Genomic DNA, 27410 nt, shown 5'->3' on the forward strand with positions numbered 1-27410 from the left:
TGTGAAGTTCTGGAGGAAGAATGTTTAGGGCCAAGAGAGTAGCAAATGCAAAGGCCCTTAGGTAAGTTTGACACAAGTAAAGACCTGCAAGAACAATGAGATTACAGTAGACAGCAAAAGAGACAGTGAGAGAGCAAAGTTCAGAAATGAAGGTCAAAGAAATAAGCAACAGTCATATAATGAATAATAAAATGCAAATTTTATTCTAGGTATGAAGGGAGGTTACTGAAAATTTGGCACAGAGGGAATGATGTGATCTGATTTCCATTTTTTTCGTGGTTTCAATGGACACTTTTATTGTTTATTTAATGGATCATCAATTTCGTCTCCCTACCTACAAATGGAATTTCATCTTGTTTCCACACTGAGTAGTGAAACAGTGACAAAGCTAATCAGGATAAGCTACATCAAAAGAGAACTAAGCTAACACAGCTCACTTTTTTTTTAACAGGCAAAATATACATATATGCATTCTAGAATGCGCAATGGTTTAGTCACTAAGAAATTCAAATGGGATCTTGAAGAATATAGGCAAATCCAGGGTACAGTAAAGATGAGCTGAGATGCTGTGCAACTGTTTAAGGGTTCCTGGCACTGCATCTCTTGGCCACTAGCTGAATCTTGACATGGAAGGTTTTAGCTAATGCCAAGTGGAGATGCAGAAAATGCTAAGTTGACTTAGGGGCTGTGCACAGGAACTAAAAGGCAGGAAAGTACCAAATATTGCCGAGAGCATCCACCCCAGGAAGGACTTTACCTTCCAGGAGCTCTAAACTGGCACCACCCCTAGTGCTCACATGTCTGATTTTATCCTCTGTGTTCCATTTGGCACAGCAAGTGGCAGTGTTTCCACCAGCTATGATGGTAATGCAGCCCCTAGAAGTGGCTTTCACCACCTCATCCATGAGGGCTTTGGTTCCCTGGGCAAAAGCTTCCCATTCAAATACCCCCACAGGACCATTCCACACAATTTGCTTAGCCCGAGTGACCGTCTCAGCATACTTCTTACTGCTTTCAGGACCACAGTCCAAGCCCATCCAGCCAGCAGGTATGCCAGAAGCCACAGTGGCTTGGCCAGTCTTGGCATTCTCATCAAATTTGTCAGCAGTGACAAAGTCAATAGGCAAGGTAATCACACCATTCTTCTCAGCTTGGGACATTAGGTCTTTGACAATCTTGGCTCCCTCTTCATCAAACAGAGAAGTGCCAGTCTCCATGTTGTTGAGCACCTTAAGGAAGGTAAAAGCCGTTCCACCACCAATAATCATCTCATTGACTTCGTCCAGCATATTATTGATCAGGTGGATCTTGTCTGCAACTTTAGCTCCACCCAGAATGGCCAGGAAGGGTCGCTATGAGCTCTCCAAGACCTTGGCAAAGTAGTTCAGCTCCCTTTTCATCAAAAAACCACCAGCCTTCTGTGGCAGACTGACTCCTACCATGGAGCTATGGGCTCTGTGAGCAGTGCCAAAAGCATCATTGACATACACATTCCCTAGCTTGGAAAGTGAAGCTCAAAAAGCTTCTATTTTGGTGGGCTCACTTTAACCTTGTTCCCAGAGTTTTCCCTTCCCTTCTTCTTCCATATGAAAGTGGAGGTTCTCCAGCAGGATGACAGACCCAGCAGCTGGGTTGGCACAGGCTTTCTCCACTTCTGGGCCTACACAGTCTTTCAAGAACAGAACATCCTTGCCCAGCAGAGATTTGAGTTCTACAGTAAATGGCTCTAAGGAGTACTTATCAGGCATAGGGACACCATCAGGCCAGCCTAGGTGGCTCACAAGGACTACTGACTTGGCTCCATCGTCCAAGTAGAATTTGATGCTTAAGACAGCAGCCTTAATCCTCTGGTTGTTTGTTATCTGGTTATTCTACACAGGAACATTGAAGTCCACTCTCATAACGACCCGCTGCCCTTTCACGTCCGGTTTGTCCAGTGTCAGCTTGTTAGAAAGCGACATTTTGGAAATGGAGAGAGGTCGATGATTCAGACAGTAAGGGAGCCTGCTGCTGATGTGTGCTTGGGAAGCTTGCAGAATCCTGATTTCCATATTTTAAAGGATGTACTGTTACTGGCTGCCGGGGAGAATGAATTACAGGCAAGGAAGAAGGCAAGCAATGATACCAGGTAAGAGATAATAGTGGCTCACAGTGATAGAAGGAGTGGGTGGTAGTAGAAGTTAGCATATAATGTGCACGTAGAGCTGACAAGAATTGCCAATGGATTCAATATGAAGGAAAAAGGGAAAGGAGTAACCAAGGATGATTCCAAAGTTCTTGACCCTAGCAACTGGATGACTGCTGCTGCCAATTACTTACATGGAGGAGACCAGAGTAGGAGCAAGTAAAGAAAGAGTCGGGCATCAAGTTATGTTTTGCACAGTGTAAACTGAGATGCCCATGAGTCATCCAAGAAGAACTGTTGAGCAGGAAATTTGATATGACAAAAGAGGCAAGATATCAATCTTAGATAAATTTGGAAATCATCTTTAGCATTTAAATGATATGTAAAACCATGAAACTTAATGAGATCACACAGGAAAAGAACCTGATCAGAGAACAGGACTAAGAAAAAAGCTCTGGGACCTTCTAACACGTAAAGTTGGGAAGAGAAGGAAAACCAGGAGAGAAGACTGGGATGGATTCTCTGGTGAGATTAAAGGAAAATCTGGTATCCTGAAAGCCACGTGAATAAAGTGTTTCAAGAAGGAGGAGTTAGTCAACTGTGTCAGATGCTACTCACAAACTGAGTATGATGAGAACAATGTTGTAGCTATTTGGTTTGGCCTCATGGAGATTTTTGGCAAACCTGACAAAAATGGTCTTAGTGGAGTAGGAGGGCAGAGGCACATTTAGAATGGGTGTAGTCTCCACACTAGCAATTATTCCACTGAAGGCATTTATTTGTTCACTTATCTATGCCTCCATTTCTTCTGTGAGGGCAAGCAATGTATCTTAATTTCACCTAGTACAGTACCTGGCACATAGTAGTTATCCAATCCATGTTTGCTATATTTGAATTTAAAATTTCACAACATTCACCTTGCTCACCCATTTCAATAGATTGGGGGCATAAATCTAAGAACACCTTGGATCCTGCACTGGCCTTATAGGGATCCTCCACATGGTAACTTCCTTTACAAGCTCATCACCATCCTATCTGCTGTCAAAGGCTTAATCCCCTCTCTGAGCACAAACTACAAACCCTGGCTGCTTTTAAGCTCAGGAGCCAGGAAAGGTCTACTTTTATAGAGAGAAAAATGGTCATGCCACCGCTTCTGCCCTTCGATATCCTCTTTGTGTCTAATCACCATTCAGAAGCTAAGGGTGAACCTCAGTACTGACCTTCGCTTTCATCCAGGGAAGAAGTATAGAAAACCGTCCTTTCTCGCAGCAAGCGCTTTGAAATCGTGATTGGTTTGTGCCTTCTTGCTGTCACCCGAGGCGGAGGCACTGGCGGTGCAGCGCTTTCCTCAGGTGGACCTAAATAGATCTGTGGAGAAAGAAGGAAGATATCTAGAGAATAATTAGATCAAGTTTTTGTCTTCTGAATGCTACCCACCAGTTGATGCTTGCTGGCCTTATAGCTAGAGTTTGTAACATGAATACTAATATGACTCAAAGAATCAGAGATTTTCTTAATCACTCTAGCTACCGGTTAAGTGTTTAGGTATCTCCTACCATGCTCAAGGCACAGAACTTGGCACTTCTCAGTTTGGAAGAAAAAATACCTATAAAAGATGGCATTAGTCCTGGATTTTCCATCTCCTTCCTGGGAGACCTTAGGCAAGTCACCTCACTTCTCTGAGCCTCAGCTTTCTCATCCGTAACATAGGGACAGCATCACCTACTTCACAGAGTGTGGTAAGAAAGAAATGAAAGGAGCTGTCAAGGTGCCTTCTATGGGTAGGGGTGGGACATGGAAGGAGACTAAACACAATTACATGCCCATATGCCTTAAACAGTTCTGAAGGGATACCAAAGAATCTGATTACATTGTTTGTCTCAAGGTAGGACTAATGATTGGCTGGGGAATACAGGGAGAACAACTGTGTTTTCCCTGCTATGTCACTTTGTTCTTTTATAATTTCATGCCATGGTACATTACCTATTCAATAAAAAGTAAAATAAAATTAAAAAGCAACAACACAGTGCCTTGGATGCTATAAGAAGTGCTGAAGGCATGCAGAAGGAGCTGCGATTAGAATTTTTATATAATGTCTCATGTGTACTTAAGGATTTTCCGGTCTCCATGGAGACCAACCTTTTAGCCCAAGTGCATACACTGGGATGATACACATATGTGATGGAGAAAGGTGACCACTGTCTAGCCAGTGAGACTAACAAAATCAACCCCAATGATTAGTGTAAAGAGAAATGTCAGAGCCCAATATCCCATCAGGCAAGGGTCAACACAGACTACATGGGCATGGAAATAACATGATTGAGAACACAAGGCAAGCCTGTGTAAAAGCTGGACAATGATAAGAAACAATGCATGAACAGTCACAAGCCATGAGCATATGCCTCATGATTGTACAGAAGACAAAATGTAACTTAACAGCAAGCAGATTAATGTTGAGGCCATACAGTTCTAGGTCATATTCCTAATTCCACCATCATTAGTAATAATAGTCTAAAGCGCTACCATTTTGTGAGCTCAAACACTGTAGTAGTTGTTACAAATATTCCTTGCTATTTTTCGAATACGTGAGGTCGTTGCACTGACTGTTTCTTCCACCCAGACTGATCTTCCTCCAGATATCCATTCTTCTAGGATTCTAATCAAACATACTCTGCTCAGTAAGCCCTTCCAGGTCAATATATTTAAAACAATGACATGCCTCCCTCTACCCAAGCATTCCTATCTTCCTTCCGTGTTTAATTTTTTTTCTCTTCAGCATTTCCTATCACTTCCTAACACAGAACATGTTTTACTTATTGATTTTGTTTGCTGTCTGTCTCCAAGCTAGATTTTACACAACATAGAAGCATGTCTGTCATGTTCACTGCTCTATCTCTAGAACCTAGAAGAGGGACTGAAATTGCTGAGTCAAAAAACAAATACACTTGCAATTCTAATGTAAAAGGCCAAACTGTCACCTGAAAATACTACTACTATTAACAGCTACTAACTACTACTACTAAAATACTACTACAAACAGCTACTTCTTATTCCGGCCAAGATAGGGCACAGAAACTAGTTTTACTCATTTAGCCTGCAACAAGTAAAAACAAAACAAAACAAAACAAAACTAGGAAAAATACATGCAACAGTAGTTTTAAAGGCATTGGAAATCCAGCAGTGAAGGACAGTGAATGCTGAGAGACAGAAAAAAACAAATGAGGTCAGCCCTATGAGTTTCCCAGCTTAGAGTTTTACAGGCCGCAGTGCAGGAAGGGAAACCCAAGTGGAACCCAGTAGTATCCCTACATTGAGAAGATTGAATTGGGAGTATGGGAAAGACAAGGAAGTGAGAATTTGCAAGGCAAAGTGCCAGAGAGAAGATTTTGTACACTAAAATCTTCAAAATATTGCTGAGAAATATTAAGAAAATCTAGATAAACAGAGATATATTTTGTTTGCAGGTATAAAGACTCAATAGTGTTAAGATGTAAATTCTCACAAAATTGATCTACAGACTGAACACAACCCAAATACCAGTAAGCTTGTATGTAGATATTGACAAGCTGATTCAAAAATGTATAAGGACATGCAAAGAACCTAGAATAGCCAAAACAATCTTGAAAAAGAAAAACAAAGTTGGAAAGCTAACACTACCTGATTTCAAGTCTTATTATAAAGCTACAACAATTAAGACAGTGTGGCACTGATGTCAAGATAGGTGAATAGATCAATGGAACAAAATAGAAAGCCCAGAAATAGACCCACACCTATACAGATAAATTTATTTATTTATTTTACAAAGGCAATTCAGTGGAGAAAGGACAGCAATGATACTGGAACAATGTGATATACATAGGCAAAAAAAAAAAACAAAAAACTTCAATTCGTATCTTATACCACAGAAGAAAACTAACTCAAAATGGGCTATAATCAAATTTGAAAGCTGAAACTATAAAATTTCGAGGAGAAAAATCTTTGTAATCTTAGGTTAGCCAAAGATTTCTTAGATACAATGATTCATAAAATAATCAATAAACTGAACATCAAATTTGAAAACTCATGATTTTCTAAAAGACACTGTTAAGAATGAAAAGAAAAACCACAGGCTGAGTTAAAATATTTGTAAATCATATGCCTGATAAAGAACTTGTATTATATATATATTATATAAAGAACTCCCAAAACTCAATAACTCAATAATAAAAAAACAAGTAAATCAGTTTTTAAAGAATAAGCAAAATATTTGAATAGACACTTTACCAAAGAAAATATACAAATGGCAAACATAAAAAAATGTTCTACATCATTAAGTCAATAGGGAAATGCATGCTAAAAACATGATGCGATGCCACTGAACACCTATTAGAATGGTTGAAATTTTTTAAAGACTGACCATACCACATGTTGAAAAGAATATGGAGGAACTGGAACTTTCATTGCTGATGGGAATGTAAAAATCATACAATGGCATAGTGAATTAAAAAAAAAAACAACCACCCAATGAAATAGATCACCTGTATAGTCCTATAACCATTAAAAAATTTCAATTCATAGTTTAAAAACTTCCAAAGAAGAAATCTCTAGACCCAGAGAGTTTAACTGGAGGATTCCACCAAACATATACAGAATTAACATGAGTTTTACAGTCTCTTCCAGAAAGTACAATGATACAGTTACTTAAGAAAAATGTCATATACCTAATGCTAAATGACGAGTTAATGGGTGCAGCACACCAGCATGGCACATGTATACATATGTAACTAACCTGCACATTGTGCACATGTACCCTAAAACTTAAAGTATAACAATAATAGAATAATAAAATAAAAAAAGAGAAAAATGTCTTACGTTTTCTTTAAAAATTAAATGTATAATTACTATGTGACTCAGTCATTTCTACTCCTTCATGTTTACTCAAGAAAAAAGAAAACATATAGTCGTACAGACTGTACACAAATGTTTGCAGCAGATCCAAACTGAAACAACCCAAATGTCCATTAACTAGTGAATAGACAACCAAATTTTGGTATATATGATGGAATACTACTCAGTAATAAAAAGGAATGAACTATTGACTCACTATAACAACTTAAATTTATCTCAGAATAATTATGCTGAACCAAAGAAGCCAGACCAAAAGAAAAGTATATACTGCATTATTCCATTTATACAAAACTTTAGAAAACACAAATTATACTAACAGAACTGATCAGTGGTTGCCTTAGGTGAAGAGTTTAGTGTGGGAGTGGGTTGGAGAGGGGAGGATTTTGAAGCGACCAGCCATTGAAAAGGACATACAAACGAAAAGAAAATGAAATAGCTTGTGAACATAAAAATCAACTTCACTAATAATTATAAAACTACAATTCAAACAAGGTATCACATTTTGCCTATTAGACTGATAAATTAAGAAAAATCGATATTGTCCTAAACTGACAAAGAAGTGGGTAAAAACAGTCACCTTTATAAGCTGCTATTGGGAGGGTGATTTGGTTTAGCCATATTGGGGGTCAATCTGGTAGTAGCAATCATGATTTTAAATAGGCATGCCCTCTGATCTCCCTACTTTTAAAACCCCTATTAAGCAGAAATCCTGACACATACACACACTGATATCTATGCAAGTTCCATGTACCATAAAAAAAATAAAACTACATAAATATCTACTAACATGCGAAAGTTACATAAATTGTAGTTCACCCACTGAGGAATATTACACAACTGTTAAAAGGCGATGATGTAGATTTGTAAGAACTGAGGTGGAAAGATTAAATATTTTAAAGTAGCTTATGGAATAGTATATATAGTATGATGTCATTATTCAAAAATAGTTTTGTGTGTGTATGAATGCACTGTCCTTTGTCATTTATAATTGCAAAGAAAAGGGTCTAGAAGCATACACATTAAATTGTTAACAATCACAATCATAACCTCTAGGAAAGTGAATAGGATTACAGAGGAATGTCAAAAGATACATTCCTGTTTTAGTCTATACACTTCTATATTATTTAAACTTTTATGCTGAATTTTAAGTTTAGTTTGATTTTTTAAAACATAATAAAAATGAAAACAAGGACATCCTCTAAAATATTTTTTATTGTTGTTTAAGAAAGAACCTAAATTGTAGGGATCTAACACACATGAGTTCAAACCCCAGCTCTATCACTTATGGCCTCTGTCATGTTAGGCAAGTCATTTAACCTCTCCGAGCCTCAGCTGTCTAATTTGCCAAAAGAAGATCATGTCTATGAGTACAGTTGTCATGATCAACTGATAAATGTACAAGAGTATTTGTCTAGCTTAAATCCCCCTTCCCTCTCTCTCTCTCTCCAGTGCCCTTCCATTTGGTTTTGAATACAACTTCTTAACTGGGGGCAATTCTATTTCCCAGGGGACATTTCATGACATCTGTGAAAATATTTATTGTCACAACTGTGGAAGGGGGGTTGGCATCTAGTGGGGAAAGGCAAGGAATCCTGCTAAACATCCAACAATGCCCAGGGCAGTCCCCACAACAAGAATTATTGGCCCAAAATGTCAAAATAATACCAAGGCTGAAAAATGTTGGTCTAGAATAATGAAGAGGAATAACAAATGAAAATATACTTACTTAATGCAGATGGGATTCAAGAAAATTTTAACCCTGAACTGAACTTCTAAAAAAACATTTTGAAAACGTTGAGTGGAGGAAAACAGAATACATATTTATTATGTTTATAGGCATCCATCCATGCATCTGTCCTTCCAACAATCTCTTCCGATTGAACCCAAGTGAGTGTTATTAATGGAGATAAACGCATCATATATTATTTCCCTTTGCTCAGTTAGAAGACATCCTTGCTGAGGCATTCATAATATACCAGACCACAGACACCCTCCCTCACAGATGGCGTCACCTCATACTTCAGAGAAAAGGGAGGTCATTAGAAGTAAACTTCTTCGGCTGGGCGCGGTCGCTCATGTCTGTAATCTCAGCACTTTGGGAGGCTGAGGCAGGTGGATCCCTTGAGGCCAGGAGTTCAAGACAAGCCTGGCCAACATGGTGAAACCCTAGCTCTATTAATAGTACAAAAATTAGTCAGGCATGGTGCAGCATGCCTGTAATCTCAGCTACTCAGGAGGCTGAGGAAGGAGAATTGCTCAAACCCGGAAGGTGGAGGTTGCAGTGAGCCCAGATTGCACCACTGCACTCCATCCTGGACAACAGAGCAAGACTGTCTCAAAATAAATAAATAAATAAATAAATAAATAAATAAAGTAAACAGCTTCAACTTTCTGTCCCCATACTGACAAACTCATTGACATCCACACTTATAAACTTACTTTATCTCCTCCTCACTTTCTAAGGAGAATGCCTCTACCTATGCTCTCGATCCCATCTCATCTCTTCCTGTTTCTCAGGGACCTTCCTCCATCATTCATCTCCTTTCTTACAATACTGTTTCTCAAAAGCATTTAAATGAACTTAAGTCTCTCCTATCTGAACCCAAGCTACTCCCCACTGCCATCACATTCATTTTCTTCTCATTTTCCAGACAGTTAAGTCTCCATTTCTTCATCCTCCAGTTGATCCTCAACCTTGTCTCTGCCCACATTACTCCTCTGTAACTGTTTTTACAATGATCACCACTGGCCTGCTAATTGCCAACTCCAACAGGTACTTTTCAATTTTTATTTTGACTGTGCTCCAACATTTAACACATTTAACCAATCCATTTCTAAAAATTCCTCTGTCTTTACCTTTCTGCTTCTCTGAATACTGTCGTCTCTTTCACTGGCTCTCTCTGAAATTTAATGTTCTCCAGGATTATGTCCTCAACCTTCTAATGATCTCACTTGTCTGCACTCATTCGCTTTCTCAGTCGTGTCATCCATTCACATGGCTTGCACTACCAAGTTTCTCTACTGGTTTCTATACCAATATATCTAACTGACTGCTCAATGTTGCCTTCTGGATATCCCAGAGGTATCTCAAATTCAACATTTCTAGAATTAAACACTTTCATCCCTTAAAATTTTTTATTACCTAAAACAATGCCAATGTCCAAGCCACAAATCGGGACATTATTATCTTAAAATCCTCCCCCTCTCTCACATCCCACATCCATTTAGTCACCAAGTTCTATCAATTATGCTTCCTTAATGTCTCTCTAATCTATCCCCTCTGCTCACTACCACTGACTTGGTTGAGTCTCATCATGTCTCTCTATGATTATAATAGTCTCCTAATTGTTCCTTCTGTCTCCAGCCACTCCTGCCTTTAATCTGTCTACCCAAGTGCAGGTAGAGTGATCTTTCTCAACTCTAATCTAATTGTGTTACTCCACTGCTTAAAATGTTTCAATGACTCTTCACTGTCTTCGGGACAAAGGCCAGATTCCTTAGTTAGCACACAAGGTACTCAATAATCTGGCCACAGCCTGAAATCTCCAGCGCCACCTTCCACTATTCCCCTACATTCACCCTCCACTATAGCCATGCTGAATTATTAAAGTTCTTTAGTCTCTTAGTTATTTAGTTCTTTGGTTATTTTATGGAACTTAATTTCTCTGGTGTCTCATTCCTGTATGTATCCAGAGTGATCTACACACAGAACACTTTCACTCTTACCCTTTATGGCAGAGACTGCTAATTGCTTACTGGTATCCACCTTCCCCTTCTTACTTTTACTAATGGAAGTCACTGAATGGTAGCTGGGCACCCACGCCTACCTTTCTTAGTCTCCCTTGCAGCTAGGTAAGGACATGTGATTAAGTTTTAGATAACAGAATACAAGTAGAAATAATGCATGAAAGCCTCTGGGTCATGCTTTTATGAAGAAGCTGTCTGTATTACATTCTGTCTTTTTTTCCCTTTCTCTCTGGCTGGTAAATGGGGACAAATGGAATAGCTATCTAGGATCAAGAAACTGAAGCCAAGTGGTGAGGATGGCAGAAGTATGTCATTGATCTTGGACTATTCACTGCTAGACTTTTATGTGAGAGAAAAATGAACTCCTCTCTATCATATTTAAGCCAAATAATTTGCAGTCCTCTGTTATAGGAGGACTTTTCTTACAGAAGGTTAATTAATTAATCTACTCCTCTGATTTTCAGAACTCACATCATGCCTTACCCACTGTATGAAGACTTCTCTGATTCCCAATAGAGAGGTAAGTTCCCTTTCCATGGGCTCCCACAGCATCCAATGCACATCTTCACCACAGTCTTTATTACACTGCATCCTGAGTGTTAGTTGGTTCCAGATACCCCCCCAGTCCCATAACTTTTCTGACAGCAGAGATTTTTTCTCCTGATTCCTCTCTAGAGACTAGGGCTGAGTAGGGCACGAGGCAAGATAAAGCAGCTCAATGACAGTTTTTAAAATGAATGGATGAATTTTGGCTACCAGGCCCTTTAGAGCATATTAAATAATAGAACTTTTTTTTTTCATTTATTCTTTCACCAACTATAATCGGGAAGAGAGAGTACAAAATAGAGGTGAGAGAGTACAAAATAGAGGTCAAAGAGTCAGGACAGAGTCAGAGTCAGTTGTGTTGGAGCTTTGCTATGTAACCAGGGGCAAGAAACTTAAACTATATGAATCTCAAACTTGAAGCTCAGTTTGCATTTTGAAAATGTCAGCTGCAAAATGAGAATAGTGATACCATCTACCTCACAGGGTTGTTGTGATGGTTGAATGAGGTAACATACAGGCATACCTAGGAGATAGTGTGGATTTGGTTCCAGACCACCAGAATAAAATATGTATCACAATAAACTGAGCCACACAATTTTTTCTGGTTTCACGGTGCTTATGCTATACTGTAGTCTAGTAAGTGTGCAATAGCATGATTCCTAAAAATACGGTGTACATCCCTTCATTAAAAATAATTTATTGCTAAAAAATGCTGACAATCACCTGAGCCTTTGGCAAATCATACCCTTTTTTGCTGGTGGAGGGTCTTGCTTCTATGTTGATGACTGCTGATTGATCAGGATGGTGCTTATTGAAGGCTGGAGTGGCTATGGTAATTTCTTAAAAGAAGACTACAATGAAGTTAGCTGCATCAATTGACTCTTCCTTTCACAAAAAAATTTCTCTGTAGCATGCCATGCTGTTTGATAGAACTTCTTTCAAAATTGGAGTCGCTCCTCTCAAACCCGGCCACTGCTTTAGTAAACCAAGTTTATGCAATATTCTAAATCCTTGGTTATCATTTCCACAATATTCACAGCATCTTCACCAGGAGTAGATTCCACCTCAAGAAACCATTTTCTTTGCTCATCCATAAAAAGTAGTTTCTCATCCATTGAACTTTTATCCTGAGATGGCAGCAATTCAGTCACGTCTTCAGGCTCCACTTCTAATTCTAGTTCTCTTGCTACTTCTACCACATCTACAGTTACTTCCTCCACTGAAGGCTTAAGCTCCTCAAAGTCAGCCATGAGGGTTGAAATTAACTTTTTCAAACCTCTGTTATTTTGTTGATATTCTGACCTCCTCTCATAAATTATTAATATTCTTAATGACATCTAGATTGGTGAATGCTTTCCAGAAGGTTTTAAATTTACTTTGCCCAGATTCATCAGAGGAATCACTATCTATGGGATCTAAATCCTGATGAAATCTACTTCTTAAATAATAAGACTGGAAAGTTGAATTTATTCCTTGATCCAGGGGCTGAAGAATGGATGTTGTATTAGTAGGCATGGAAACAACATTCATTAATCTCCTTGCACATCTCCATCAGAGCTGCTGGGTGATTAGTACATTGTTAATGGGCAGTGATATTTTGAAAGAGAGCTTTTCTTTTGAGCAGTAGGTCTCAAGAGTGGGCTTAAAATATTCAGTAAAACATGCTGTAGGCAGATGAGTTGTCATTTAGGCTTTGTTGTTCCATATATGGAGCATGGGCAGAGTAGATTTTGCATAATTCTTAAGGGCCCTAGGATTTATAGAATGGTCAATGAGCCTTGGCTTCACCAGCTGCATTAGCCCTTAATGAAAAGAGTCAGCCTGTCCTGTGAAACTTTGAACCCAGGCATTGACTTCTTTGCAGCTATGAAAGTCCTACATGGCATCTTCTTCCAATAGAAGGCTATTTCATGTACATTGAAAATGTGTTTTTTAGTGTTGCCACTTTCATCAATGATCTTAGCTGCATTTTCTGGATAACTTGGTACAGCTTTTACATCAGCACTTGTCGCTTCACCTTGCACTTTTATGTCATGGAACTGGTTTATTTCCTTAAACGTCATGAACCAACCTCTGCTAGTTTCAAACTTTTCTTTTGCAGCTTCCTAACTTCCTCAGCCTTCACAGATTGAAGAGTTACAGCCTTCCTGTGGATTAGGCTTTGGCTTAAGGGAATGTTGTGGCTGGTTTGATTTTCTATCCAGACCACTAAAAGTTTCTCCCTATGAGCAATAAGGCTATTTTGGTTTCTTATCATTTGTGTGTTCACTGGAGTAGCACTTTTAATTTTCTTCAAGAATTTTTCCTTTGTATTTACAACTTGGCCAACTGTTTGGCACAAGAGGCCTAGCTTTCAGCCTATCTCAGCTTTCAACATGCCTTCCTCACTAAGCTTAATCATTTCTAGCTTTTGAGTTAACATGAGAGACATGTAACTCCTTCTTTCACTTGCATACTTAGAGGCCTTTGTCGGGTTTTTAATTGGCCTAATTCCAATATTGTTGTGTCTCAGGAAATAGGGAAGCATGAGAGGGAGAGGGATGAGGAACGGCTGATCGGCAGAGCAGTCAGAACATACAACATTTATTTATTAAGTTTGCTATCTTGTCTGGGTGTAGTTCATGGAGCCGCAAAACAATTACATAGTAACATCAAAGATCACTAACCGCATATCACCACAACAGATGTAAGAAGGAAAAAAAAAGTTTGAAATACTGCAAGAATTATCCTAATGCAACACAGAGACAAGAAGTGAGCCCATGCTGTTGGACAAATGGCTCTGACAGACTTGCTCGAAACAGGATTGCCACCAACATTCAAATTGTTTTTAAAAATGCAATATTTGCAAAGAGCGATAAAGTAAAGCACAATAAAGCAAGGTATACCTGATGTAAAGAACCTAGCCTGGAACATACTGAGCACTCAGTAAGTGGTAGTTATTGCAATTATTATGAACCCTAAAAAGAACTTAAACCTATGTTTCCTTAGAGACAGAGAAAACGCAAGACACACAAAGAGGTGGGGAGGGGGGAGGGAGAGAGGGGAGAGGGAGGAAGGGAGGGAGACAGAGTGAAAGAGGGGGACAGGGAGAGGGAGAGGAGAGTGTAGAGAAAGGGAGGGAGGAACAGATAAATTTTCAGACCAGAGCAATAGGGAGTGAAGCAGTTACATGCTATGCAAATCAGGTGATAGGAACTTAATGGCTCTTCAAGCTCTCTGTCAGATTAAATGATCTTATTTCCCTGCTCCAGTTATAAAAATTATTCACTTCTCATTGAAAAAAAAAAAACCCTTCCTCACAGGTTGCTCTTCTTCAAGAAGCTACCCAGGCCTTAAGATAGATATGGGCTCACTGACTTCTAGGATTTATAATGAGAGCTGATAATTCCACCTGGACAGGGTGTTGTCCACATGCCCTGTCTCCTGAAAATATACTGAAAGGCTCATTGGTAAGGAGCTGTTTGAGAGCAGTTTTGCCAATGTGGCAGTAGGCAGAGCTCAGAGAAGGTGCTTGGTAGGCTTAAAACCACACTCTCTTTAAGTGAGAAAAGTCTAGAAAAGCAAAGGGGAAACTTCCTGTTGTGTGTCTTCTCTAAAATTAAAATGTGGCCTGAATAACCCTACAGTCATCATGGATTGCAACATCCTTCCCAAAGCTGGCCTACAGATGCAAACATTCAAGCCAAACTTTAATGTGGAAATATTGGCAATTGTTGTAGTAAGAAGAATCCACTTACCTCTTTTTCTGGTCTGTGGCCCTCCAAAGGCCTCACTTCAAAACTCTTTTTTAACAATGAGCATTAACCTGTGTGTTACTGCTATTCCCTTTGGGAAGAGAAATGGAGCAGATTGTCATCCTTGCTCCCAGCCACTCTGGTTTCTTTGCTGTTCAACATGCCAAGCACACTGCTGCCTTGGGCCTTTGTACTAGGTTTTCCCTATTCATGGAATTGCTCTTCCCAAAGATATCTACCATACCTGTACCTTACTTTATTCAGTTCTCTGCCTAAATAACACATTAACAGTAGCCTTGTCTGACCATCTTCCATAAAGGAACAACCCACTACCTTGCTTTACTTTTTCTTCAGAGCACTTGCCACCACCTGATGTATTGTTTATCTCCAGCAGAACATAAGACCCACAAAAAAGGGCCTTAGTTTTGTTTGTATCCCCAGAGCCTAGAACTTCATCTGTCCATAGTAAGCATTTAGTATTTATTGAATGAAGGGGTGACATTGGTACCTTAAAAACAGGATTATAAACTACAGATATAACTAGTGGAATTGGGAAGGGCAACTTGCGGAAAACTCCACAGTTTCTATTAAGAAAGGAGGAAGGAAAGAGAATATGGGCCCAAGATCTCTTAACTCACTGTTGGCAGTCCAATATTAATGAGAAAACTTTCAGAGCTGACAAGGGAGTTAGAATAGGTCCAAGAAAAGAAACCTAGCAAGCTCTACCTAATGCCCCAGTGGCTTCTTGTGTATCCATGAAAGGACTTATTCTAAGCAGGTTCTGAGAACGGAATAACAACCTACCCTTTTACAATAGCAGAAATAAAACCAGGCATGGTGGCTCAAGCCTGTAACCCCAGCACTTTGGGAGGCTGAGGCGGGAGGATCACATGAGGTCAGGAGTTCAGGATGAGCTTGGCCAACATGGTGAAACCCTGTCTCTACCAAAAATACAAAAATTAGCCAGGAGTGGTGGTGCACACCCATAATCCTGGCTACTTGGGAGGCTGAGGCGGGAGAATCGCTTAAACCTGGGAGATGGAGACTGCAGTGAGCTTAGATCATGCCACTGCACTCCAAACTGGGTGGCAGAAGTGGAGATTCTGTCTCAAAAAAAAAAAAAAAAAAAAAAAGCAGAAATAAATCCTAAAAGAATGGGAAACTCATAGCATATGGAGATTTTCTAAAGGGTCAAATACTAGGTGGCACAGGATGCAAAACCAGTTCCTATGCATCTCATGCAATCATTGTGAAAAGGTAGTGACAGCAGTAATAGAAGGTGGAAATGGTGGTACTAGCTGCTGACCCAGAAGACTGACTAAAATGGCTTTGATGGAATAAACTTTTTCCAAGTTCAAGCCATGGGTCAGAGTTAGTTTTAATGGTCAACTCTCCTACAATGTTTACTACATGTCAGGCACATGTCTAAGTGTTTTATGTATATTAACTCATTTATTGATTGTTCACAAGTTCCTTTCTCTGAACACAAATTCTTTTCTCTGCAAAGACAACTTGGGCTTGAAGGACATGATTGATCAACTAGCGCATTAGAGTAACCACAAAATAAATCCCTCTATCTACCCCTTTCCACAGGATTAAGGGAAGAAAGAATAATTAGAAAGCTGAATGAATGGAAAGTTGAGAAAATTATCACTAGAACTTGACAGGGTATAGGCCTTCATTTTCCCTCCTCTGGACACTGTAGTGGTTCTTCTGTAGCTGAAAAATTAAGTAGGAATTCCTAACTCATAGACAGACTAGATCAACTCACTGGGGAGAAGACTAGAAAGAGGATGTGAGGCCAAAGGCTTGGCTGGGAATAAAGAACGCACATTGTCCAAGGCCACCTGATAGTAAGAAGCAGGGCTATGATATGAACTCAGAAGTGTCTGACTTCAAGGCTAACACTCTTTCCACTGTAAACCATAGAAGGAAACATTTTAAGTTTAAAAATAACTCCTCGGGTAGAAACAGTATCAGGCAGAACTTATTTTCCCACCCTCCAAAACTCCAGAAAAAGGACAGACTGATTTGGCTTTCTGTGGACTGGTTAAGAACAATTAAGGCTTCATGGTCTCCGATAGTGACTTCAGAAAAAAATCCCAGAAGGTGGCCAAAGTAGAGTCTGGGGGAAAACCAGTGCTTATTTGTTTTCTGGGCATATGGTTGGCACTGAGGGCCATTCTAAAGGCCTGGTCTAAGAGAACTCAATATCCGAGGAATATTATTTCATTCTGATGGGCCTTGGCTGTTGTTTTGGGTTATGTTCAGGAAGGAGCCCAACTCCTGGAATCCCTCTCCTGAAGGCTTCTGAGAACTAAATCTGGATAATTTGCTGGGCTTTGGAACACTGCCAGGAGAGCGATCACCTCCATTGGGAAGAATGAATTGCTTGCCTGAGTTTGGTCACATATTAACCCCCTTACGGATTCTTCTCTGTCATGTCTTTAGGTGTGAAAGAGAGAAGAAATTTAATATAAGATGGTCATTTCCAATTGCCAAAGGCCAAGAGATCCAGACTCATTCTAACTCTTGGAAATCTTGGAAGAAATGAGCAACTATCCAGATTCTTTCCAGATGTCGCTTCAGGGCTGCAAATATCAGATTGTACAAAAAAACATTTTGCCTTTCTATAAATCAAAGCTACAAGACTTGGCCCTGATGAATCCCAGCTTTCCAACTGAGTCTCCATTTACACTCTGGCTAAGGCTATGTTGAGCTTTCTGGGCTCTGGGTATATTAGCAAAAACCATACTCTTAACTACACTAGAAACAAAGGTGGCAACAGGGTCAAAAGTAATGAGCTCTTAGCATTTGGCACAGACCACATTAAACATCAAGTGTGTCACCGAGTTTGCTTAGAGTATGTAGAGAACTTTGAAAGTATCACGTCTGTTGTTACCAAGAGCCAGCTTTTTATAAAAGGGCTGTCACTAAGGCTGTCTTTGGTCTCAGCAACACATAGTCTTTAAGGCCTTTTTAGATGTAACATTCTAGAATCCTGTCTAGTCCTACTCATCCAATATACTTATGGGAAAATCGATCTCCAAAGAGGGGGAAGTGACTTGCCCAAGGCCCCAAAGCTAGTAGATGGTAGAACTGAGACTAGAATCCAAGAGTTCTAATGCCCAATCGGGTGTCATTTCCCCTAAAAACCAGTACCTCCTGCCTGAAACAGCTGTAGACTTCCACTGATTATATCTAATCAGTCTGTAATCCGTGTTCTAATTGTCTGTCCATTCCCCTTCCCAGTTGTCTTGGGAAGAAAATATCAAGGGAGAGAGAAGATAAAGTCAGATCCTGTTAAGGATATCTCTATCTACTCAGCATGGATTGTGAGTTTTCTACTAAGAATGAGATGGCAGATTCCAAGTGCAGTTTCTTTTTAGATCAACTTAAGATGCTTTTAGGTTGGGAAATTAAAGAGTTTCTCTATCATTTAACAACCACAAACAATGGTGTAACAGCTTCTAAGAAAAGCCTCTTTTGACTACAAAGACTTAGTAGATACCAAGGTATTAATAAAAGTATTAGGAGGGAATGCCACCACAAAGACAGAGCTCATCTCCTGTCAATACAGCAAAGGGGTGGTGGTATAGGGCAGGGGCAAGTACTAAAATTTAGTGGCCAATGTACTACATACAAAGTACTTGAAACATTTATCTCATTGACTCCTCCCAAAAACTCTATGAAGTAGGTCTAATTATTGGTATCATTTTTTTTTTAATGAGGGAAACAAGGCTCAGGGGGGTAAACTGGCTTGTTTAGATGACCACCCAGCTAGTAAAGGATAAAGTTGGGATGTAATCCCTGGGCTGTCTAGTTTAAAGCTATTTTTCCATTCTTTCCATTATTCTCACTCTAGGGATATCTGAAGAGCTCACAGAGGTAGCCTGGACATTTTCAGAGTTCTTGGTAAGGAGTCTTAATATAAGAAAGTAGCAATGACCCAGCTTTCAGTCTCCAAATCTCAGAGCAAAGAAAAAGTCCGCCCGATCTCTCATTGCTCCTCAATTGATTCCTGTTCTCTGAAATTCCTATTGGCCTATCACCAGACTGCTGAAGCTCAGTCTGCTTTAAGTCTAGCTGCCAAAGTACACCTATCTGGCCCTCTGGCACACTGGCCCCAGTCTTACTGTATTATCTAGACTCTGGTGTTCCAACCTGAGACCTCAGGCCACTCAAAGGAGAACAGCAAAGGAAAAATATATGATACAAGAAACTCACTGGCCATTGAGGGGAATGGACAATATGACCTTGGAGATATTTTCAAATTCTCAAAAATCTCTGATTCTATATTCTTCCCCACCCACACACACTAGAAGCCTCCAAAAAGAAAATTAGAAACAGATATTTGATTTTGATAGTCCATAGAAATTTAACCTCTGTAGACCTCAGTTTACCTGTAAGTAAATACTACATAAAGTTGTGAGAAATTGAGGAGATGCTTTGTGTCAAGTGTACAGCACCATGTCTGACACCTAGCAAGCTGTCAAAAAATGCTATCATTTTTACTGTGATAATTATTATTACAGCCCCAGCTAGAGAGAGAAAAAGGGAAGGAGTGGATATTTTCACCTCATTCTGAATCATCGGCATAATTCCCAGAATCAAAAGGGAAATCTTTTCTGCTCTCTGAACATTGGGGCAAACCTCAGATCACAACTGCATCCTACATTTATCACCCTATCTCATTGGGTTTGGACATGCTTATTCACCTCAAACAGGGCCTGACTTCACTTCAAAGCTATAAATAACTGGGCATTTGAAGAATGTGTGAAGATCTCCACTTAGCCAAGGTGGAAAACTTGAAGCTACGTTTTCAAAGATTCATTGTAACTAATAAATACATCTGAAATATCCCAATCTTAATAATTCTCTGCTCAAAGATATTTTTTCGCCAGGTTACATTTTGATCTTAATATTCACACTTAAAGATATTTTTTCTCCAGATTCAATTGAGAATGTTTGCCAAATTCCAAGCTAAATACATATTAGATTCACATGTACAGACTAATGAAAATATCCTTACATGTACAGATAATAAAAATGTTATTTTCAATAACTTTTAGCTTAACCTTATCATTTCAGAAATTAAATGTGAAGAAGTAGAGTCTTGGCTTAATTAGATTCTCTCTTTACACATACCGACACCCCCCCCCCCACCAAGTGTGTGTGTGTGTGTGTGTGTGTGTATAGGTAGGTAGATATAGAGATACATTCTAAAATACAAATGTATAAAATATAAATCTATACAGTAAAATCTATAAAGTATAACTATATATTTACATTTACTTATATTTTAAAATATCTACCTATCTATCTATCTTATTCCAGAAATCAGTTGGAGGGACACATTCATCTGTTCTCTTGCTACCCTCTGGTGGCAGACTGAAATTCACAAACACCACCTTTTAGAGAAAGGAGAGACAGATCAGGACTGGAAGGGTCTGTTTCCTCTAGGTTGCTAGACTGGGTGTCTGAAAAGTATATGAATCAGAGCCATTTCTTAACAGGGTCTCTTGTTTGCCTTCTCAAATCCATTACATTGCTACGACATAGGCTTTTTTCCTGGATGAGGTCCCATTTGGCCATTTGGGAACATAGGCAACACTGGAGTTCCCACAAACTCCACACTGAGAACAACCCAGCTTTCTCCGGCCAGTTTATAGGAAGAACTGCCTTCAACCATCCATGTCTGCAGAAAAGACTATACCATTCAGTCTTCCATTTCCCTGAACTATATATCTTAAGCAGTAAGACTAAAATCCATTTTGACATACACCGATAATAGATTTTCTAATTATCTCAAAAATAATCAACTATTCTCCCAGAAAACTATACTTAACACAGTTAGGCAAGATCCTTCCTGTACGATTAAAAAGCAGATGCCCACCCACTAAAAAGGAAAGACTGGAAATAAGGAGGGAACTCAAGAGTAGCTAGAACAGCTAAGTCATCATCAATGATGCAAAGAAAAGCACAGCTCACATCTCAATAAAACAGGTCCCCCTTTCCCTGAGGGGCAGCCTTAACCTGATAGACCTAAATTTAAGTCTCAGCTTTGCCACTTACTACACTCAATGCCTCCATTTCCTATCTCAGAAATGGAAATACAATCCATCATTCACAGAGTTAGAAAAAGGACTAAACGAGCTGGAAATACGCTGTCCCACACTGATTCCATGTTCACTGAATACAAATCTAAGTCTACAGGGGCAGAACCACTGCTTTCTAGCTCTTTGAGAGTGGTCTTGGGAGCAATAAAGGAAGAAAATGGCTGATGCCAGGTTGTGTAGGTGAGAAAGTGAGTTTGCAAAGCACAAGTTAGACAACTGGTAAAAGTTTGTGGCTGGTATCCAAGTTCTTTTATAAGCTAGTTGGGAAGAACTGTCGGGGAGAGCTGATGTTCCAAACAGTAGACAAGCAGGAATGGAGCTGCAGAAATGCAAACCTGTTACCACTACCGTGGCATGAGAAAAGAGGCTTCATATAAAATGAAAAGCTTGGACCTGAAGGCCTTTAGGGTCCCTTTCCAGTTCTAAAATTCAAATGGATCTACCCTATATTTTGTCCCCTTAGGTGAAATAGCTCTGTCCTCAAAACTAAATTGCTAAGAACTGCCTTCAGAGATGACCTCTCTCTTCCCCACTAATTCCCGGCAGCTCCCCAAAACAAAATGTTCAGAAAACAGAAGTCAACCTTCCTCTGTCAGTCCAAATTACCTCCATGCCTCAAGCCAACAACATCAGGTTCAGGCACCCTGATACATACTGCTAAGTGAGATGGGAAGAGAGAGAACTTCAGAATAATTGGCAATGTTGTTCTAGGGAATCAGTGTAGAGGTAGATCTTCCCCTATTATTTACCTACTTTCCAACTTAAAAAAGAAAAAAAATTTAGAAAAGATCAAGTTGTTAAAAAAAATTTTTAAGAAAGACTTAGTAATAGACTCCTTTAAGCATCAACTCTTCTGATTCACTTACATTGTATTTACAGACCCTGGATGCTCTTAAAAGAGAGACTGAAAGAAAGGAATAACAAAGAAACTTAAAACCAATGTGCTTAAGCCCTTTTCTATTAAAGAGCAAGTGTAAATGGAAAAAACACATTACTGAAATTATAATATATTTCAACTGAAAAATCATACCCCATTAACTGAACAACTTGGCAGGAACATATAATCCCTGATATGTGTAAAGTGGCATCAGCTCTCACACATATTATCTCTTTTAATCCCACAACCACAGTGTGAGGTTACACCTACATAAGGCCTAGAATTTCTGGAACATTCTCACCCACATATCATTCTACTATTTTTCAAAAAAGGTAACTTGATAAGTATTTAATAAACTGGGATTTCATTTCATATCTCCATGTAAGATGTTTCATTTGAAATAAATTCATAAGTCAGAAAAGATCCTTGGTTACCATGTCTTTGTTCGGAAAACAAGGTCAGCGTACATCTCTGGTATCACACAAAGGTCAGAACTTCGACTACTTAACACATATTAACAGGTTACAACGGTGTGAAAACCTCACTTAACAGCTGACCACTAGTTAACAGAAATGGCCTCCTATTATATCCTGGGAATAAGAGATAACTAGCATTTAATTGCTTTTCAAATCATGCCACATAATATGCTTTGGACATAGCAAAATCACACTTTCATTAACTAGATTGGGATTGAGGTCATTTGCCAACCAACACATTTTCTAATAAAATTTAAGTTGTCATTTGCCCCTAAAAAATGCATAGAATAAAAACAAAAGAAAAAATACTTTGTTATACTAATGATGAGATGCTGTGTCACTCCTTTATCCACTTATAAATGAATTAGGACATTTAAAATGCAATGAATCATCATATAATGAATGTTCGGAATATGCTTCCAAGGCTCCCTACTGCCTTCAGGATAAAGACCAAACTCCTTAGCCAAGCATACAAGACCCATGATCTGACCACCAAATGCTAGGATTAGAAAATTATTTTCTATCAAAAATCTTCACTATGTGGATGACCCTTCAGCAACTCTTGCCTCAAAGTTCCTTAGCTCTCTCATCTATAATGACCCTCACCTTCACTTACTTCAGGTACCCATTTGCAAAACACATAACAAAGATCTAGAGGTGGTAAAGTATACATTTGAACTGCCTGATTTCAAATTTGAGCTCCAACATTTACTTACTCCATGACCTTGGACAAGTCACTTAACTTCTCTGTACCTTGGTTTCTTCTTATGTGAAATGAGGTGTAAATGTGCTAATATGTGTAAAATGCTTTAAATAATTTTTTTCAAATATTAATTAACATCCCTATAAAGGTTTTGTGTAGACATGTTTTCATTTCTTTGGGATAAATGCCCAGGAGTGTAAATGATGGATCCGATAGAAGTGCATGTTTAGTTTTTAAGAAACTCCAAAACTGTTTTCCAGAGCAGCCACCCCATTTTATATTCCTACCAGAAATGTATGAGAGATCCAGTTTTTGTGTACCCTTGTCAGCACTATATATTTTTTTAACGTTACCTATTCTAATAGGTGTGTAGAGATCTCTCATCATGGCCTTAATTTGTATTTCTCTAATGGCTAGTGATCTTGAACATCTTTTCATATACTTAATTGCCACACATACGTCATGTTCACGTCTTTTACCCACTTTCTAATTAGACTGAATTTTTGTGCTGTTGAGCTTTGAGAGTTCTTTGTATAGTCTAGATATTAATCCTTTGTCAGATATGTGGTTTGCAAATACTTTCTCCAAATCTCAGTAACTTTTTTTTCCATCTTATTAATAGGGTCATTCACAGAGCAAAAATTTTTAATTTTGATGAAGTCAATTTATTGATTTTTTTTCTTTAATGGATTATGCTTTTGGTGTCATGTCTCCTCAATAAGTCCTAGGCTCTAACAGTTTCTGTATTATCTTCTACAAGTTTTAGTTTTATGATTTATATGTAAATGTATGATCCTTTTTGAGCTCATTTTTATATAAAATGAGAGGTTTAGGTTGAGGTTCACTTTCATTACCTATAGAGCTACAATTGCTCCAATACAATTCATTGAAATGACTACCCTCTCTCCCTTGAAATGCTTTTTGTACCTTCATGAAAAATAATCAGGCCATACTCTATAGGGCTATTTGTGGATTCTCTATTCTGTTCTATTTGTTTATGTAAGAAGTAGACAAGAGGACTTATCGAGTTACCTCTGCCAGTTGTACACTGTCTTGATTACTGAAGCTATTAATATAGTAAGCATTAATATTATTAATACCTACCTCCAGTTTATTCTTTTTCAAAACTGTATTAGCCCTTACAGTTCCTTTCCATTTCTACATATATGTTAGTATTATCTTTATCTACAAAAACTCTTGCTGGGATTTTGATATTGATTACCTTAAACTTATAATTTTTAAATAATTGACATCTTTACCATGTTGAGTCGTCCACTCCATGAACACAGTATGTATCTCAATTTATCTAGATTTTCTTTGACTTCCTTCATATTCTCCACATTGCAGCCAGAATAAGCCTGTTAAGCCTAAATCAAATCCTGTCACTCCCATGCTCAAAACTCCCCTTCTATCTTACCCAGGCAGAGCAAATCTAAAATTCTTCCAGTGGATTATAAGGCTCCACTACAGGATCTAGTCTGTCCCTCTCCATTATCTCTTCAAGCCCATCTTTTTCTATTTCATCTTTTCCTTAATCCACTCTAGCTAGTCTGGCCTCCTTGTGGTACCGTGAATATGACGGGCACACTTCTGCCTCTGGGATTTTGCACTTACCATTTTCTCAGCCTAGAATCCTTTCTCTCTGGATAGGTGAATGAATCATTCCTCTATTCCCTATTGATCTCTGCTGAAAGGTCGTCTTCTCTGTGAGGCCCTCCTCATTTCCTTATTTTCTCCTTTCCTATCTGTATTTAAAATTGCAAAACCACTTTCCAACCCTTCCTATTTCCCTTCTCTGCTTTTCTCCTTAATGTTCATTACAATCTAAAATATTATATACTTTACTTACTTTGAATACTGTTTGTTTACTTTTTCTAAATATAAACTCTATGAAGATGATATCTAGAGTTCCTAAAACAGTACCTGGCATAAAGTGGGTACTCGACACATATTTGTTGGATGAATCAATCGGTTTATCAGTTTATCACATCTGGGCTCTAGAACAGGGGTCAGCAAATTACAGCCCACAGGCCTGTTTCCCATTTTGTAAATAGAATTTTACTAGAACACATCCATAACCATCTGTTTCCATATTGTCTACGGCTGTTTTCTCACTACAATGGCAAAGCTAAGTAGTTGTGACAGAGATCCATGGCCTGCAAAGGCTTAAGTATTTATCATACGGTCCTTTAAGGAAAAGCTTTCTGATCCCTGCTTTAGATTCACATAGTCAACTGCTCACCAGGCAACGCTCTCTGGATGTCTTTGAGAAATCTCAAATGCGACCTGTCCCAAACTGAACTTTTCTCTATCTCCCTCAAACTTTCCCATTCTGAATTTCTTATATGTATGAAGGGCAGCCCCATCCACCCAGTCAGCCAAGTCAGAAAATCAGGATTCAGAAATCTCCCTCTCCCACATCCTTGGTGACTTCTAGTCACCAAGTCCTGCTGCTTTCGCCTCCCTGTCCTTCTTTATTGAATTATGCTTTTCCCTACGATGGCACTAGCTTCTATGAAGCTTATACCCCAGTGTGTAGGGCCATCTGTTGCAAGTGTACAAGAACTTGTCAATAAATATTTGTCTTAACCTCATTCTGGGCATCATTTTCTGACTCTACCTTTGTTTTACCTTTTGTACTTGACCTGATTATAATGTATGATGCCTTATATTTTATGTGCAATATAAAATATGCTACCATATATACTTTTGGAATGAGATGGGGTTCAAATAAGTATAAGTATTGATTTCTTTTCAGTTTTGATGGAGTTCAGGACCTGCTATCCCAAAATATGGCACCTTGGCATTTGTGGAAACAGCAGAAACAAGAAGGTTTCTCTACCTTCTCCCCTGGAGCAAGCCATAAAAGAATTCTCTGACCTTCCTCTGAAGTAGGTCATTCCAGAGGTACCCTCCCTATAACTGGAGGAAAAGAACATCCCTATCCTCGAAGACACAGAAACACCAAGAAGAATCTGAACAAACAAGCCTTGCTAAGATCCCCCTAAGTTTATTACCATTAGATCATATCCTTCTGTCTTCTAATCACTAATCTTCACAATGATCCATTTCATCAAACTTAGTATAAAAAATGCAAGAGTTTACCTGCTTCTTTGGGTCTTCATTTCTAAAGGTTCTTGTGTCATGTAAAACTTATTAAATAAATTTGTATGCTTTTCTCTTGTTAATCGGTCTTTTGTTATAGGGGTCTCAGCCATGAAACTAGCAACGGGTGAGAACATAAATATCTTCTCCCCTACAGTTTCATTGTATATAGACTATTTTTATACTATCATTTTCCTATTTACCCATCTGTCTCCATACTATACATTGTTAACACCTTAAAGGCACAGACAGTGACTTTTTCTTCTTCATTACCCCCAGTATTTAGCATGGTGTCTGAAAATAATATAGTTATAAGCTTAAGCAATGTTTGCTGAATGAATGAATTTCCCAGGGTCAGAGTTGCCATTAAATGTCACTGTGTCATAACGGGATTTCCTTTCACTGTCAATGTGAGCCAAGGAGGAAGACACAGCACTAAAAGGCAGTTGGGGGAAAGTGTCACATGTTTGGAAGAGAGGTAGTGAGAATAGAAAATGCATACCTTGCCAAAGTGCTCGATTAGTATTTCCACCACTATGTTCTGGAATTTGATGTTCATCATGGCGGCCACAGTGTCCTCCTGAGCTCTCATCAGGGTGGGCCCAAAGATCACTCCCATGTTGGAGGGGGTCATAAGATTCTCTTTGCTGTGCTCACACACACTGCCAGAAGAAAAGGGGCAAGATTAACAAAATTTGCTCCAGTATCCCCTTACAACCAAGACTGTTTTAGATGCTATAGAGGGTAAGAGAAAGTAAAATGTAGAAGGAAAGGAGCAGCCTAAAGTATGTATTGGAAGGCAAGATTACAAAGGAAACAATCATCAAAGAATACAAGATAGTATAAAACTAGGAATCAAAGTGGTTAGACATAGCTAACCTAGCTAACAGCATTGAAGGAATTAAGAGACAGACGGGGATGTGGGGAGGGACTACAGCTAGTGGGATAGTATTTGGAGAGGCAGGAGGGAAGCAAGAGGACATTCAAAGCAAGAGGAACAGCCCATATAAGTATAAAGCATGTACAAAGAACCACAAAGCACATTGAGAGAATGCCTACTAGTCTCTTAAATCAGCCCCTTCCCGACCCCC

General features: G+C 38.9%; 1 protein-coding gene and 1 pseudogene across 4 annotated transcripts in view; both read right to left on the minus strand.

Annotated features, from left to right (window-relative positions):
- OPHN1 (oligophrenin 1) overlaps window positions 1-27410 on the minus strand; it is a 388712-nt gene that overhangs the window by 32798 nt on the left and 328504 nt on the right. For all 4 annotated transcript variants that reach the window (XM_054471934.2, XM_063660731.1, XM_063660732.1 and 1 more), the window contains 2 exons: window positions 26822-26981; window positions 3346-3493 (listed from right to left, as the gene is read on the minus strand). In XM_054471934.2, the coding sequence (XP_054327909.1) occupies window positions 3346-3493; window positions 26822-26981 (308 nt within the window). The remainder of the gene's footprint in view (window positions 1-3345; window positions 3494-26821; window positions 26982-27410) is intronic.
- On the minus strand, window positions 419-1961 carry LOC129024741 (phosphoglycerate kinase 1-like; annotated as a pseudogene).

The sequence above is a fragment of the Pongo pygmaeus genome, chromosome X, assembly GCF_028885625.2.
Source record: "Pongo pygmaeus isolate AG05252 chromosome X, NHGRI_mPonPyg2-v2.0_pri, whole genome shotgun sequence".
Classification (NCBI taxonomy): Eukaryota; Metazoa; Chordata; class Mammalia; order Primates; family Hominidae; genus Pongo; species Pongo pygmaeus.